The 18,854-nt window shown below is 34.3% G+C and overlaps 1 protein-coding gene across 2 annotated transcripts in view; it reads right to left on the reverse strand.

Moving 5' to 3' along the window:
- Positions 1-9,833: 9,833 nt before the first annotated feature.
- LOC131032064 (probable tetraacyldisaccharide 4'-kinase, mitochondrial) overlaps positions 9,834-18,854 on the reverse strand; it is an 85,331-nt gene continuing 76,310 nt past the window's right edge. The window contains exons 5-8 of one of the 2 annotated variants that reach the window (XM_057962986.2): positions 15,762-15,974; positions 11,276-11,335; positions 10,925-11,005; positions 9,834-10,350 (exon numbers count right to left, since the gene is read on the reverse strand). In XM_057962986.2, coding sequence (XP_057818969.2) covers positions 10,207-10,350; positions 10,925-11,005; positions 11,276-11,335; positions 15,762-15,974 — 498 coding nt within the window. In that variant the 3' untranslated portion in view covers positions 9,834-10,206. The remainder of the gene's footprint in view (positions 10,351-10,924; positions 11,006-11,275; positions 11,336-15,761; positions 15,975-18,854) is intronic. The other variant, XM_057962987.2, reaches the window with a different exon arrangement.

Raw genomic sequence — 18,854 nt, forward strand, 5'->3', positions numbered from 1 at the left:
AGACACAATTTGATTAAGGATACAAATTCGAGGAAAAAGAGTGAGGAGATGGAAACTAGTGAAGCTGAGGAGGAAATTGAGATGCAGGACTGGTCGGAAAAAGACCTGATAAAAGGGGATTTGAAACATCTAGAGGATGTTATCAGAATTGTAAAAGAAAAGGCTAAGGTGGATAAAGATAACATCATCACTTGGGTTGCTCAAACTGAGAAGGCTTTGAAAAGCTTCAAGAACCACAGTCTTGAGGTCTTAAGAGTTTCGTCACATAATATGAATGCCTTGGTGGATCACTTAGAGAGGAAAAATCAGGATAAGAACTTAGTAATCATTGAAGATGTACCGACCTCCAGCTCCACCCATCAAATCTCCAAGCAAAGGACTAGGCAGACCACCACTGATATGGAGACCAAAACAAAAGACATCCAACTGAAACAGGAGAGCAATGATCTAAGAGAAGCCGCTAAGGCCATGATGCTTTTGGTTCAGAACGCTGAGGAGTCTATAAAAGTTTTCATTTGAAATGCAATGCTAGGTTTTGGATGCCAATTTCTTGTTGGCTCCTTGTTGTCCTTTTGTCCTAGCTGCTGGTTTTTTTGCTGGTCTTTTGCAGCTATTTTTTCTTGGTCTTATCTTCTCTTGTTTCTTTCTTGCTCATCTTTCATGTTGTAAGCGGGTTTCGGGTCCCTTAAAACCTAATTTTCCTTAATCAAAACCATTACAAATTGCAATGCTAATAAAAACATTACAATTATGAATGAGACAACAACAATGATAATAATGAATTATTATCTTACTGGATGTGATTTAAGCCAATTTAACTACACAATATAAATTTAATAAAATAATTAATTTAATTTCATGCTATTACTGATTTTGACTCACTATGATTAATATATTTTCCTTTTTTTTCATTAATTTTTTTCATAGTTTAAACTCTATTGGAAGTAGATGAGTGGTGTCATATGGTGCACACCCATTTGTACCAAGAAGGAGAGAATGGTGTTTGTGACACTTGCATTACTTCCTTTGAATTTTTTGTCTAGATGTGAAATAGTTTTGTGAGTGAAAGACGTCAAGTTTTCACAATTCATGAATTGAGAACAACTATTTCTAGATTAGATTAGAATGTGTGCTAGTTTTTACATCAACACTTTAAATCATACTATGTGCTCCATCATCAAGATGAATGTGTTCTATCGACAAAAATCCAAACGATGAATCACAAAATGTAGTCCAAAATATTGATGTAAAAACTAACACACATTCTAATCCAAAAACAATTATTCCAATTTTATAAATTACCAATCCCTTCATCCGATTTAAACCATAGCTCATATCTCCCAATAAAAAAATCTCCAATATACAGTTGATCCTCATTTTTCTTTATCCATATCGTTCACCTTAATTGTTAACTATTTTCAATGTTGAGTGAAACCACCACTTTGTATTGCAATAAGTTAATGCCCTTGGAAACAAAACTTCTGGTCACCTTCATCTACATTGGTTTTTCTATTTCTGTGAGCTTATCATTATAGGGTGAATGAGAACTATTATCTTGCTTGATGAATCTCCATTGTTGCTGTCAAAATATGTAGATGTTTTCTCCTTGCGATTTGTCTGTCTTAACCATTTTGTGTATATACTTCAATCATTGTCGTCTATGAGAGCATATCTCTTTGAGGCATTATGTATAGCATGTGCAAAAGTTAATCAGATGTTACTTTCTACTACTAATTAGTAGTTAATTTGATAGTTATAAGTTTTACATGCAAAAATTAATGGTTTGATGTTCTTTTGTATTGATTTGATATTCAAAGGAATATAATAGTTATCTACATGATATCTATAAGTGTTGCGTATTTAATAAGTTATACATGTTATAGTGATTCAAATAACGAGCACATGAATTAATAATGAAGTATCCGAGGAAGGTAAAGATTAGAAGAATGAAATAGATTCATATTGGAAGTTTAGTTTTCAGTTTGTATATAAAGTCAAGAAAACTTCATTTGGTAATAGGTCTTTGATCTATTGGTGAAGTTGAATAATTCTAAATTAGTTCATTTATGATCAAGTCTTGTTAAATATAAGGCCCCAACATTGTAAAGGATGAGGCTGGGATCGTACCTCAAACAAATTTGACATAATAGATATCCCTTAATTATCATATTGCTAAAATATCTTTATGATCATATTCAATCCTCCATAAACAAATCATCTACCCATAATTATTAATCTATATATATGAAAAGTAATAACATCTCTTATCAAATATAATGTTAACTTGATTCCAAATGAAATGCTCATTTAAAGTGACTCTCAATGGGCTCTTGAATAATGTGATTAGAAGGTAGGATTTAAATTCTCAAAAGCCATTTAAATATTTTTATTTTTATTTTTTAAATTTAGGTTGGATAAAGTAATTTAGGTTTTGTCTTAATACAAAGATAGATTATAATCATAATTTGGTTATTATTTGCAATATAATTTAGTAAAAAGTCAATTAGGATAGTTTTGATTTATCACACTGTGTAGTAGTTATTATTTTGATATAGTAATTGTTAGGGGATTTTGTTTAGGATAATTTGGTTATTGTAGTAATCAAGTTATCATTTTAAATAATTTTGGTTATCAACTCATAAGTTGTTTTATTTTCAAAATCTTGGTTTTCATTTGTAGATATTTTCATTTTGATTTTTGTTAACATAATTATTCGTCAATAGCATTGTATGCTAATGATATCGGCTTATGTTCATAAGTAATGACTGGATATTCATGACTATCAAGTTGAAATTTCTTAATTAATGATGGACATTCAATTATGAGCTCTCATGTTGAATTTCAAATTAATCAAGAGTATGTAATTGTCGTATCTCTCACCTCATTTAATCAAAGACTTGTTGATCAAAGATGGCGTATAATCTATTTATTAAATACTTGTCAAGATACTGATTTAAATATTCTAGATATTAAAATATTGAAATTATGATAGTTAATTGTTCAACATAGCTATCAAGTTATTTTTGTATCATTTTGTATAGTTATCAAGTGTTATCATTTTGATAGTTATAGGTTTTGTTATGATTAGTTCTCAAGTTGTTATTGATAATCATGGTTATCGATTGCATAAAATTTATGGGGTCTCTTATTTTGAACTTGATCATAAGTAATCAAGATTTGTATAGATGGAATTAGCTTTGATTCTTTTTGTGAGCTAAGTAGCTGAAACAAAAAAAAATTGATGATATAATTTTGATGTAAAGAATAAAGAATATAAATTTATGGTTATAAGTTAGTATTTGAAGGATGGTTTAAGAAGTGGCATTTGATTTAACAAAATGTGTAGATTACTAATGAATATTAACTTCAAATCACTCTCAAACAATGAGAAGTTCACATAGCCTTGTCATAAAAATCTTAATTCCAATTAAATAACTAAAGTTATGAGCTATTGATTTGTCAATGTTGTAATTATCTTGATTAATTTAATTAATTATAATCAATCATGATAAAGACCAAATTCGTGTGAGTAAAATGATATTTGAACCGACTGTTTCATAGTAAACTTTGTAGGCATTGGGTATTACATCCAATATGCAAAACCAATAACCTTTTGGAATAAAAAAATTGGAAGATGTATTCTAGTTAGACAAAGAAATCTTCTCAAATTAAACTTCATCTCAAACACCCTTTAGGTGTTTGCAAGTAGATCCTTCTCTAAGTTTTCATCATTGCTTCACTTGAGTGGGTAGCAATCAACAAAAAATTGTCTTAAGAAATAGAACCTAAGAAAAGGTCATGTACCAACTTGTTTCATACACCTGATTTTCTAATATCATGATTCTACGGATACAAGATATAGAGACAATTTGAGAAATGAAGATGTTTCTAGTATTCAGATAAAAAAACATTGTTAGGTTTTTTTACCTTTCTTCCTAAAAGATAGAATTTTGAATCTAACTAGTGTAAGAACTAAAATGAGTCATCAATACTTGAAAGGATTGCTAGAGTGGATTCTTGTACTTCGTTAATTACCCAAAATTCAAGCAAACATACAAAGATCATTTTATGACCTACAAAAAAATCTAGTACAATATATTGGGAGTAGATATTTCTTTGACTCAAGCCTAGATTGGGCCCGATAAGTCAAATTCTCTAACCAAAGCTCCATTTTTAATGTTATTTGTCATTGCTTGTCCCATATTGGATAGAGAATTGGTCTGAATGGCTATGATTTATCATCGTCGCGTATGGACATGTGAACCCAATAGACAAAAAAGCCTAAATTGACTACTCATTTGTTGTCTTGTATTGAACAAGTTAACCCAGGTGGACTATGGTTAACTCATAAGTATTCAATTAAAAATATTGAATATTAAATAAGCCACAAATAATTAATCACAAAATAGAATCTTCAATGGGCCTCAATTATCGGCTTTTGATGTTCATATGACAGCATAGAATCTTATGGTTAGCTCATTGCAAGCTCTCTCTCTCTCTCTCTCTCTCTCTCTCTCTCTCTCTCTCTCTAAATGAAGTTGAATGGGCAAATTCTTAAATTGCCTCTTGTTTTCATTGCAAGCTTGTTATATTTTTTTAAGGGCTTAAGATAATAAACAATGTATGAACTACATAAACTTTAACTGAAAAAATACTCTAAATCCCACTAGTGAGACTCGTTGCATTAAGAGGATTTTTCCCATAATTTTCACACATTCAAAATCTTTGGCACCCTTTGTTTCATTGCTACTAATTCCTCAATTCTTCCCCACATTCTCTAACAGAATCACGACAAGTGCTATCAAAGAAGAAGAAAACACATCAAATTTCTAAGTGTCAGAAGAAATAGCAATTAAAATCAAATTGTTTTTGGAAGTATCAAAATTCAATCAATTATTGTGAAGTTTTATGGTTAACCCACGGGGGTTTAAATTTTTAACCCATTATTTTCTTCTTATTTTGAATAATTTTATCATCGCTTACACACTGATATAAACAATTTGCACATTCTAACTATTGGTTGATTCTTGAAGGTTGATGATTTCACGTATACCATGGGTCATTCTACCTTTGCCCGCATTTTAACCGACATTGACATCTCTAGCTCTCTCCCTAGGAATGTGGTTCTTATGGTTGGGGATAGGCCATGGACTCAATTGTTGGATTATGAGGGCCTCCCCTTCCGCTATCAGAGATGCTTTTCAATAGGTCATTTAGCTTTGGATTGTTCTCTCACGCCACAGAGGTGTTGCTACCTGGTGGAAAGACGCTACTATTGATCATTTCACTGTCAAGGCTTCTGATTCTGATGATTTTGATGACTCCTCAAAGTACGAGGATGACTCCTCTCAAGATGAGGTTGTGCCTCTTACTGTTGTTGAGGCCTCTAGTGACCCTCTCATTGCTACTAGTGTGGCCTCCTTTGGCCCCAAGGCTTCTACACTTGTTGCTCATGTTCTACAACATCAATCTGCTCTTAGTGAGTTTTCTCTTGATGTTGTTTTGCAGCAACAATTTGCTACTGTTGCAGATGGAAACTATGTGGGGATCTCCCCACATGAACATTCTTATGATGTTCCTAATAATAGTATTAGTGGACTATTGTTTGTCACAGCTGAAAAAGGTAAGTCTTCCCCCCACCCAAAACTCCTCCAAGTCAAGTTTTGGGTGTTTCTCCCCACTCTTGAGTCAGTTCATTGGGTTGTTGTTGGTTTGGCAAGCCTTTAACAGTGGCCTTCTAACTTCTTGTTAAAGACTTGCCCGACCTGAACCAATTAAATTTACAATGCATTGATTAAAAGTAAACTTTGTAAGCATTAACAAAGAATAACACTTAATATAAACAATATGCATGTTCTAACTATTGGCTGATTATTGAAGGTTGATGATTCCACGTCTACCATGGATCATTCTACCTTTGCTCGCATTTTAGCCGACATTGACATCTCTAGGCCTCTCCCTAGGGATGTGGTTCTTATGGTTGGGGATAGGCCATGGACTCAATTGTTGGATTATGAGGGCCTCCCCTTTCACTATTGAAAATGCTTCTCAACGGGTCATTTAACTTTAGATGTGATACGCTACTATTGATCATGTGACTGTCAAGGCTTCTGATTCTTATTTATTCTAATGACTCCTCAGAGGAGGAGGATGACTCCCGAGATGAGGTTGTGCCTATTACTACTATTGAGGCCTTTGTTGGCCCTCTCATTGCTACTGGTGTGGCCTCTAGCCCCGAGGCTTCTACTCTTGTTCTGCAACATCAATCTGCTTCTAGTGAGTCTGCTCTTGATGTTGTGTGAGGAGAATGACTCCTCCCAAGATGAGGTTGTTCTTCTAACTATTGTTGAGGCCTCTACTGGCCCTCTCGTTGCTACTAGTGTGGCCTCTCTAGCATCGCAGCTTCTACACCTATTGCTCTTGTTCTACAACATCGATCTGCTACTCGTGACTTTGCTCCTGATGCTATTCTACAGCAACAATTTGCTCCTTTTGTAGGCAAAAAATCTATGGGGATCTCCCCACTTGATCCTTCTTATGATGCTCCTAATAATAGCATTGCCAGCACTATTGTTTGTTGCAGGCGAAAAAGGTAAGTCTTCCCTGCCCCCTCAAACTCCTCCAAGTCAAGTTTTGGGTGTTTCTCTCCACTCTTTAGTCGGGTCTCTGGGTTGTTACTGGTATGGCAAGCCTTTAACAGTGAACTTCTGACTTCTTGTTAAAGACCTGCCCAACCTTTGTTCGTTATGGGTCAGCACCCTTGTTTTGTTGCCTTTCTTTTTTGCCGCCTACAGGTTGTTTGTATATAGGGCCAGCACCCTTGTTTTGCTGCTTATTTTAATCAAAAACAATCTGCACAAAAATTGCCTATCAACAAACGACTATCAGTAAGGTAACATCACTTTGTATTCACAAACTAGTTCGCCAAATCTAGTGAAGTGAGACATTCAAATAGACGCCCAAACCATCTTAACATTGTCTAAAATTTAACATAAACCAATGACAATTTATTAATTGCAAAACAACCAGTAATTGACATTTATCTATTTCAAGGAAAAAGTAACGTACTGTTATGAAACTTGGTAGAAGTCCCATGGAAGGGGCTCTTGCTACAATTTTTTCTTTGGGGTAGTGATCTGGTGTAATATCCCTTGGCTAATCTGACCCTGTTTTTGCTTATTTGAACACCAAGGAATATTGTCAAACATTTGGCATACAATGTTTGAAGCCGCTGTAGTGAATTCTTTCTTTGTCTTCTTTGGGTTTGTAGGCTGCAAATGAAGTTATGGAAAGCTTCTAACAATGCAAAGTTGTTATAGAAATGATATACTAGCTGTTTTAGACCTTTCCACACATATGTAATGACTGAAATTAACTAGTACAGCTAGTTGGCATTAAGACAAACACTTGTCATGCATCCCAAAGTACACCTACAGCCATTAGGCATTTAAGCAAACAATTGGCATGAAAGCTAAATGGCTGATCAATGTTGAATGTGGAATATGCAAATTATATCTCCATTAAACATATGCAACCTCCAAATATTTCATGATATAATCATAATAGAAAATGATGCAATGAAGTAATGATTTTCTAATACAATGACCATAGATAGAAAACCTGGTATTTCAATGGCTGCCTTGATATATTGGTTTGATTCTCCTCATATGCAAATCCCTTGTCACATATATATAGCTGTTCAACCTCTCTAAATCCCCTTCTATAGAACTCCAACTACTGTAGCGCACTGTTCATGCGCACTGTTCACGGCACTGTAGCGCACTATTCACGGCACTGTTCATGCGCACTGTTCACGGCACTGTATCGCACTGTTCACGGCACTGTTCATGCGCACTGTTCACGCGCACTGTTCATGCGCACTGTAGCAGCAAGAACAAACTTGCAATCTGCTCTTAAAACCTTGAATAATTTGTTGCCAAATAAGGATGATTCACAACCAACTATAAATGTTCTTCAACAATAAACTTCAAATCCTTGTAGAAAACTTCACCAATTTGCACAAATGAAAGAAAAAGAACTGAAGTATTCTTTCCCACAACTGCAATAATTCAGGTGTTATTTCACACCTTCAAAATTGCTATCAATAGGAAGTTTTCGTTTCCTATGATCAAAGAAGAAAATTGCGAAAGCCCTAGGCTCCACAATAAAAATCAATCAAAATACGATTCATCAACTGGATGCCGAGAATGAACTCCTGCCTTTCCTTTTATTCTTTCCTTAAGAGAGCTCAAACACCTTCCTGGCCAATGTGGGATAAAAGATTTATTCCCACATTAAATTATTCACTTAACGCACTTTATTATATTAAAGTGACTTTATTATTATAAAGTTACTTTAGAACTTTATAATAATATTAAAATATTAAATAAATCACTTAAGTCACTTAAACTTTAATATCTCTTGATGTACTTGTCTGATTGCTAAGCCGTCTGAGCCAGGAGTCGACTCTCCCTGTTCTCCATGTGATTGGATGCCTGTCTAAAAATAGAAACCCTGAATAGTGACTTACTATAAATAGTAAGTATGTGGAACTGAGTCTAGAAATAGCTGCAAAGGCCCAATCAAGGTTGACACTGCCAATAAGCTCTGCTCAGGTGTCTTTCTATTAATAGGAACCCTGACTCTCCCAAAATACTAACTTACTATAAATAGTCAGTGTGCCAATCTAAGTCAAAAAACCTGTGCAAAGGCCAAAACCTGAATCCAGCTGAAGAGTAATGTCTTTAATCACCAAGTAACTGCCACACGAGGCCCTCTATCAATAATTATTAGCCTACGAAGGTCAAATGATAGGCTAATTCTTACAAACTCTGATGCTTGCAAAATGGGGACATTACATCTGGATCCCAGGGGATATCCGGAGGACAAGACTCTAAACTCCAAGAATCTACATACGTTGTATGTGCAAAGCAATATTAACAATAAATTAGAGATGTTGAGCATTAATCAATGAATTGGAGAAATCAAAACTGGAACAAAGATTTTCATTTTTTAATTTTTTTGGTATGGAGGAGTCAACACTAGCTGGAAGCCTATTTTGCAAGGTCCTAATTACTCAGTCTCTACACCTCTGGCCACATGAGCTGCAGCAGTTCAAGCCAGGGATTTGAACCTGCAACCACTATCCTTGTCTGTGAACAGCTTAACTATCTGGTCTACACCTCATGGGCACTAGAAAAACAAGGTTTACTAATATGTGTTATGTACATTCCAAATCTCAAGGGAAATGTATGGTTATTTACTTTCCACTGGGTACATTTATGCTATGCCTTGAAATCTAAAGATATGGAGGTATGCATGATGTTAAAAAGCTATTAAGGCAAAAGAACCATTATGTAAATTAGAACAGTTAATCGTTCACGTGGTTTTACCTTCTGATGTCTGTGTCATTCATCAAAACGTGATAGTGAAATCTGACTTCTAAGGATCAAGGTGACAACATTGTCAATACATGGTAGTACTATGTGTTGACATTAACAAGTCAATTCTGTAGGCATCTGAAAACCTCCAAAAAACCAATTTGGGGCCGCATCTGATTTGCATGGACAGTCTCACACCAATGAAATGGTGCATGTAGAATCTATTGCAAACGGATTGCTGATCTTGGAGATCCTATGAATCTCAAAAAAATATGAGTCAATAGCACTCACCAGAGAATTATCTGAAAAAAGAACACCAGCTTGTTTTCTAATTCTAAAAATAGTTTAGCACAGGAAAACATACACTTTAAATGGGATATTTAAATCAAGATACACTAATGATTTCGTCAAATTTTGAACATATGCTGGGAATTGATTAAAAGGTGCCTGGCGTGAAAGCAAAAAGAACCAAGTGATTGCTTCAAGAAACCCGAGGCATTTATAGTTCAAAAATTACTTATTTCCAGTTTTCTAAGAGATATTTTACAATCATGCTTGACATCATATATGGATTTGAACATTAGAAAAATACCATATCCAAAATTGACATAATGAACTTGACAGAAACCAATCTGCACATAATCAACTGGCAAGACCATGTGTTATGTGACTCCCAAAATAGAAAGGTTGTCAGTGTCAACTGATCATATCAAAGATTCTGATGCCAGCTTTTTCAACTGCCATAAATTAACTTCTATTAACTGATATCTTGTGATCGAAAGTTACAGTACAATTCATGGGTTCACGCAAGTCTCACATTCAATTATCATTTCCGGATCACTTTGTTTAGAAGCATTGTTTTCAATCTTGTTTTTGAGTTTCCTGAACACAAAATGGTTAGAGTAGAATGTAGAACAAGAACGTCCAGAGCCTCAACCTTTGAAAACATTGTGTGACTTCTTTCATAATCCTGTTGGTGTCAATACACAAGAAATAATTAGATATGGGTCAAATACTTGGGAATATATACTTTAACTAGCCCCTCCCACAAATGGTTGAGCCCAACAAAAGTCTTGTTCCTCTTCTGAATTGTTTTAATGCTGTTTGTTTGTACTCAGAACATTTACAAATCTATAAAAGTTCTTGACATAAGACTCGAGAACATTTACTAGAAATCGTTATCTATAAAATCTCCTGTCCTGCAAGGAGATTTTCAACTTGTTTATTTCCAAAATGTAACCATACAAAACATCTAAAAGGCTTACATTTAATTTTTGGCTACCAATTACTGCTGGAAATTGCTGGACATAGCTATTCAAATGAAGCTTTCATTTATTATTCAATTTTCTCCTGATTTTTCACTGATTCATGTGGAACTAATAAAGCATTGGCAATTTAAATCAATCCATCATAATAGTGGACAGTTCCTAAGGGCAATTTAGTTGCAACCAGAGTATTGCACTCTCTTGTTGCGATATTAAATTTTGTAATATTCCCAGTGCATTATTGTGCTTCTTAACATGATAACAAATGTAGAAGGTTACCTTTTCTGTCAAAACAATAATAGCTTTATTTCCAAATTCGTCCTTCAAACATTGAAGCTTATTTTGTACTATATTCAAATCCTGAAATAATCCAACCAAAATAAGCTTTCAAAATAAATGAAATGCAAATGAAATGCAAATAAAATGGACAAATTATTGTAAAAATACATTTGTATACTCTCAAAGGATTTTCTTGTGACAACAGTCTGTAAGAAGACTAATTATCATTGAGTAAAACTACTTATCTACTTCCTATAAGGCTTGAATTATTAACATATTGACAAAATGAAACCATATAATGATCTATTTAGATTAACCAGAAGAAGTTTGAATCAAAGAATCCCACGTCACCTTATTTTGAAAGTTGTGGTGATCACAAAAGTCCACTCGGTCAACATGTGCTGCACCCAACTACAAAAAGTATTCAAGTCAAATTCATGACGCCCATTTTCTTGATGCAGTCATAAAGCTAAAGTATGCATTAGCTTTAACATCAAGAGGATTCAATTTTCAAGCCAATTTTTTGTTTCCGCTGTATTTAATTAGGAGATTTGCATTAACACTAACTGAATTGTGGTCCAGTAGTCCTGGTTTAGCGGTAGGGCAAAGCAATTTCTAATAATGACCCAGATCCAAAACACATGGTGCAGGCATTTTAAGGTGCAGACCACCACCATAAATGAAACGGGAAAAATCCAGGAAGAATTATATAAGGTGAATTTTAAAGCTTACCTATCAGAATGATTGCTCAACTGTAGCCAAAATTGGAAACATTGCTACCTTTTTTTAAAACTGAGTGCCTTAAGATTGAGCCATTTTTTCATACATAGATAATTTGCATCTAATTTTTAAACTAAGTCCTCTTAAGATTGAACTATTACTTGAACAATGAATAAATTGCAATTTTCGTTAATGTGCTTCATAAGAATATATATTTATAGAACCATTCAAATATTACAATATAATTTATTTGAAAACATAATAAATGATTTATTACAAAAGTAGTGGCATACAAATATTGTGAAACAAATTGAATAACAAAATTTCTTGATTGGTAATTGGTAACATATATATGATTGTATTAATGAACCACTAAAAAGTTAAAAAGGCTTATAAAATCTTCTTAAAATATTGTAAAAATAATAGTTTCAACCATTGCACCCAGGGTCCAGCAAATACCATAGCAACGGCTCACAATGTCATATGAACCTTACAAGTCTGTTTCCACTGGTGGAAGAAAATAATTTCAACTAAAGAACAGATAGGACGTATCTTGTATGTTGTGAGCTCGGTAAGATGATTGTTACCTCTTTGAAAATGTAGGATTCAACTTCTCCTATGCCTGTTTAAGTTCTAAATTTGGTTTTCTTTTTGTCCTCTTTTCACAATGTCTTAGTTTATGAACCAAACAAATGTGGGCTAGGAGGAGGGATAGCTGAATCATACTATATGTTTCAACCATTGTTTCATAAGTTCAACAAGGGGGTAAAGGTAGGTAAAGTTCAGAAATTCAAAATGGGTTTGATAGGGAAACAGGATTCCAATTTCTAGTGTCTGCTGTAATTTTAAATTTGACACTTCAGAGTTCAGACGCTATCACACAGTATTGGAAACTCACATTGGCTCTGAATTCTTCATTGTCTTGGCCTTAAAATGACAAATTAAACATGTTCAGAATCAAAAATTGCTATATGATCCAACTCATGGTTAGTAACTTAGTAACATAATTAAAGCCAACAACCTGACTGACTACCTTGACACTGCTACTACAACAACCATACATGTTATCATGATTTTCAACTATATGAGCCAACAATGAGATAGAAATTGGAAATAAGTAATAACATCCAAATACACCATGCTCATATGCATGATACATGAATATGATCTTAGTAGAAAAACTTTTCAGCATGACCAAGTCAGCTTTTGAAGGCTCCACTGGGCTGTTGCTCAATGTTTAAACATAAATCTATTATTCTTATGTTCTCGTGAAATTTAGACTACTGAAAATTAAGATTCAAATCTGATACCATTTCCATTTTATTTTCAGGAAAGCAATCATCTCATACTCGGCTACCATCAACTTAGTACTAATGCTCACTGTCAATTTGAAACCTGTAACCGAACTCCCATCAATACTGAGATATGTATCATCAAAAAAGAACAAAAGAACTCCTGATCCCTTGAGCAGCAGTGTCAGGAAAGATAAAAGACATTCCAATTTGTACTGCCTGCTGTAATTTAAAATTTGACAAATCAGACAGTATAGCGTTAGCTCTGAATTCTTCATAGTCATTGCCATAATATGACAATTTAAATATGTTTAGAATCAAAACTTGCTACAATCTAACTCAAGCTCATTAACATAATTAGAGCCAACAACTTGACCATCTCTACACTACCACTAAAATGGTCATACATGTTACCATGACAATTTAAATATGTTCAGAATCAAAACTTGCTATGATCTAACTCATGGTCATTAGCATAATTGGAACCAACAAGCTGACCATCTCCACACTACCACTACAATTGTCACACATGTTATCATGATTTTCAAACAGTATGAGCTAATGATGTGCTATGAAAAAAATTCAGAAACACTGTCCAAATCCATCATGCATATATGCACGATGCCTGAATATGATCTTAATAGAATAACTTTTCAGTATGACCTAGTCAGCTCTTGAAAGCTCCACTAGGCTGCCTCCCAATGTTTAAACATAAATCTATTATTCTTATGTTGTCATGAAATTTAGAGTGTTGAAACATGAGATTTAAATCCTTTTCTATTTCCATTTTACTTTTAGCAAAGCAATGAACCCATACTCAGCTACCATCAACTTACTACTAATGCTCACTGTCAGTTTGAAACCTGTAACCAAAACCTCATCTATACTTGAAAAAATAGAACAAATGAATTTTTGATCCCTTGAGCAGCAGATCAGGCAAAAAGACAAAAATCCTAGATCACACATCAAGGACTCTCGTCCAACAACAAAATCTCCAAAAGACTATGTCACAGTTAATTATTTTTACTTCCATAGAAATGCTCGAAAGGTTCATGTTTAGCAATATGCTAACCAAGTTTTTGGACTAAGATGTAGCAACTAAAATAGGCCATAGAAAAGAGGACATCAATTCAATAAATAAAAAAACCAACAACTTAGATGAAGAATAGAATCAGTACAATATCTATGATCAACTAACAAATTTGAGGACAATCAGCCAATGGACCAAAAGCAGATTATTAAGAGAAAAATGCCTTCATCGGTTGGGAGATGACAATCAAAGAAGGTGATCCAATCTAAATGTTGGGAAGCAAACAGAAAGTGGAGGAAACAATGTCAACAAAAAACATAGCTTAATGAAATGGTTAACTGTTGGTACATGGGCAGGACTTGTCCTCGCTGATAAGGTTAAACAGCACATCAAAATTTCAATGAAAAAAAGATGCTTTTTTTAATTTTCAATAGAAAATAAGGTCTGATATAAAACTCCAACTCGAAGAGATCTATATTACTATATAAATAAAAATACTAATTTGAGAACAAAAATAATTTCAGATATAAACCAGTAACCAAGTCAAAAGCCACTGCCTCAAGACTCATAGTATCTAAGTCTCTGTAATGATGACAGAGTTAGCAATGACATTTTTTACGGAGAAATTAATCAAATGTGACTTCATGGATTTAAAAATTACATCAGTATAACAACAGAGTAACAAGGAAATTATATCCCTAAATAGACCCAAAAAGATATCTGAGCCTGAGAAACAAGAGGCGATGACTCAACATCTTGGTGAAAAAATTTGAATTTAATCTTAACAAGTAAATCCAGCTCCTCTAAGTTGAGAGGTGAGAGGCCCTCATGAAATGTTACCTTGCATTTTGACTCCCATTAGAGTACCAAAATAATGCAGCTTTCCCTAACAACACAAGCAGAGGTTAAATTCAACTGTTGACCCTTCCTGTTAGGTAAATTTTTGTTACCCATTCAACATTGCATTAAAGAAAGAAACATCATAGACTAGATATATATAGTGACTATACAGCTATAATCCTCTAGAATTTTTATGTTCTGTCACAAATTTCCCTTTTCACATCATATGTTCTTCAGAAAATTTTGCTTGTATTTTACAGTAAACGTGCACCTCCTGCAGAGCCATCATATTAACCCCTCCACCCAAGTGTCCCCATGGAAAGGCACTTAACAAGAAGGCAGGTGAATAAGCTCATTAACCCCATTACTATTATGAAAATCTGCATATATTTCATTTTAGACATGGTAAAAGGATGCTTTCTCCGGTAACAATTTCAGGATCTCCCTTCCTCAGGCACTAGAGAAGTTTACCAATGAAAAAGTTTGTGCTTCCACCCAATAACTACAGAAATTCTAAATCCAAATTCTTCATAAGAAAATAAATTGATTTCTGCAAGGGTTTCCTGTGATAGCCATGCCTATGAAAGAATATTAAGATAGAGGAATGTAAATTTTAAATGGCAACATTTCTCTGCTGGTCCATCATATAAGAAGTTAAATAAGTTAATCTACTTTTCCAAAATGGAATTATTAGTTACTGTTTTGCTAATGATGACCGATTCACATTATTAACATTTTTTACAGGCTTTTGATGTGGAATCGATGTTCATAACAACTCAACAATAGATAACATGCCATACAAAAATAGACTAAGTGCAATTAACTTGTATTGTTCTGTATTTAATAAATGGCATACAATTTAAGCATAAAATGTATGATACTTTTGTATTCTCATCTCCTCCTCTACTGTCAAGCACAAAAGCAGAAATCAAAAACATGCTTTGGATATTTTTACCTTTTGCATGGCCAACGAAAGTGACTCAGGGCAACCAATGCCTGTAACACACAACACAACCTTATTCTGAACTGTATTCAAAGGAACCTTTGAAAATTGGCATTGCATTCTAAAAAAGTAGCATGGGACCATTTTGCTAAGAAAAATGGGGATCTTTTTCTTTAACACATCTTCCAACACAGCACTGATATATTGATGCTTTTCATTTGTAATCTGCAAAAAAAGAAAAAAATTAAGTACCATTGCAAGGAAGTCAAAATTGTTTCCATTTAGGTTCCTAATGACTTGACAAGCTACAACATAGGCAAAGGGCTACAAGAAATTGAACCTATGTGATAGGGGACCAATAGCATCACTACTCATACTCTATCTAATATAGCGAATCATGAAGCAATTGAAGTTGGATGGCATCCCCCTGTATTTTGTTTATAGAAAAGAAAAATATCAAAAGGCAGAAAACAAGAAAAAATCCACAACATAAATCCCACCCAGCAACAATATCAACAGATATCAAAGTTCAAAAATTCAGACTCCGCAAAAACTTGGGACAAAACTTAACTAGGCAAACTTTTCAAACATTAAAAATAATTTTAACTTGTAAAAGTATTCTTCAAAATTATGCATATTACTAAATTTTGAGAACATGTTATTGATTTCTTTCATATATAGATCAAAATTAGAGTTGAATACACCCATAAATCAAAAAATGAGTTTGATATCATCTTCAAGTTTCAATATAAATAAAAATTACAATGCATAATTTCAATGTGCATACTTCATATAAATAATCTAAAAATTCCTTCTATGACTAAAACTAACTAAAAGGCTATGTGGGTGTCCTCAAACTAGATGGCACTGCTACAGCTTTTTGTCAAGTAACAATATCATCCATCCTCAACAAGAGCCTCAAGCAAATAATCATGATGTGACTATGATGAACCCACCATTAAAGGCTCACATTTTGCCTCCTCATGTTGCTACACCCATTGCCCATTCCCGCTGCCTCCCTCTCCAAGTCAGCTATATCATCAACATTTAACATGGAATCCATATCCTCAACAACCCAATCTAAATATGGATCGATGTTATCAAGGTCAAGCATACTCCTAGTCCTATACCTTCTTTGCATGCAACTAAAGCTTGTACTGCACAAAGACAAGGTCATTCAAGTGTTTTTGAGTCAACATCTTGCACTTCTGTGTGTGTTTTTGAGTCACTGAATAGCCTCAAAACTCTCCAATTGTAGTCACAACTTTACGCACTACAAGGTTGGGACAAAATGTAGATGGCAAGCTTTTAAACATTAGGAGTTGCATCAAAATCTTCTCGCCACAAATTTGCAAGGACAATATTTATAACTTTGTAAGGATTTTGTTAAACTTAAAATAAACCAAAATTAAACATTGCTAAACTTTGTAAGGATTTGGAAGATGTTCATGCACAAAATGGTGCCTTCAACTTGGGTGGAAATTACACTTATGCGTGCACAAATCTGGTCTGATCTTATGTTTTGACTTGACTTAAATTCTTTCATCTTCCTTCTTGGGCGCACATAGTTCCTAGGGTTGCATGAACTTGAGATGATTATTGCACAATTTTGTAGGGCACACTATACATGAGTGCTTGCACAAGGTGATGAAGAAATCTTCTCTCCATACTTAGCCAAATTTTGCTTCTCTCCTCAGTAGGGTGTACTAAGGTGATGTTGTTGCACAACTATGTGTTGACCTCTATGCTTCATACTATATAATGCCCAAATGCAAGCCCAATGTGAGGGCGCATAATGCAAGGTAGATCGCATAGTCAAGGGCACATAGTGCATATGAGAATGCACAAATTCATACATGTTCAAGGGGGGTGAGGGGGGTGTTTGAATGTTACTAGTCAAAATTTCCATAATTTTCTCTACACCTAGGTCTCATGGTGCAAACATGAAATTCATGACCTTAAGCTTATGCTTGCAATTCCTGAAGGAACTACAAGCAAACTTACCACTTCTAGCTCGCATATCCATTCCAAACAATAAACCCTAATCAATGACAACTTTAGCAACCCTAGCAAGATTTTGCAATTTTGCAACATTGACAACTTTTCTTGCTCCATGTCAACATTAGCAACTTTGATCCTAATGCATCGTATCCCTAACAAACTAGACTAATCCCCCTCTCACTAAAAGGTTAAAGAATTAAGGAATTGATGCCAAGCTAAGACAACCCACTAGAAAACCCTAAGCTGGAAAGTGAAAAAGTGGGGGGTTCCCATTTGCAATGGGATGATGTGTAAAAATGTCACAACTGGAGACAAGGAGGATGATAACACTGAAGCACTTGTCAAGAGAACTGAAGAATTCCAAAATAGCATGATGGAATCTATGAGGGAGATGGTCCAACTCTTGAGGGAATTAAACCAGCAAAGGAGTACCAATAGGCATGCACAAGATAGGGCTGAAGAGAGTAGTTTTGATGGAGAGGATTTCATTTGGTGGTGAAAAAGCTTCAATTAACACTAGGTCTTTCAGGCCTAAATATTTGGAAAAGGAAGAGACGACTAACAAAGATGAAAAACTTGATCATGTAAATGAAATAGATAGGCTTCATAATGAATACGATGCCTTGAGAATTCCCATTCACAATGATATAACCCTCACAAAATTCTATGAGATGAAAACAACAGGTGGGCATAGGAGGTATGAAGAATGAAAAGATATTCAGCACCATTTGGGGAAGATTACTATCCCTAATTTGAATGGGACTGGTAGTGTCAAGGAGTTGTCGTATAGTGAGCTTGCAAGGAAGATGTCATACAAGGTGCAATATTGCTTGCCATATGGGGTAATTGCTTTCCACCCAAAGTGTTGTTCGTACTGTAAATGATTGTTCAATTTACAATTCAATATGCAAGATGTATTCTTAATGTATTCTCTATATCTATGAAATTTTCTATCTCTATTATGAATCTGACTATCTTCTTTATTTGACAGGTGAGAGGAGTATTTTCGATTTCAATTATCCTCTTCACAAATATCAAATGATATATATATGCAAGAGGGAGGATCAAGCGATGCCTTGACCGGTCATGTCTTATGGACATGAC

The sequence above is a fragment of the Cryptomeria japonica genome, chromosome 4, assembly GCF_030272615.1.
Source record: "Cryptomeria japonica chromosome 4, Sugi_1.0, whole genome shotgun sequence".
In the NCBI taxonomy this organism is placed as follows: Eukaryota; Viridiplantae; Streptophyta; class Pinopsida; order Cupressales; family Cupressaceae; genus Cryptomeria; species Cryptomeria japonica.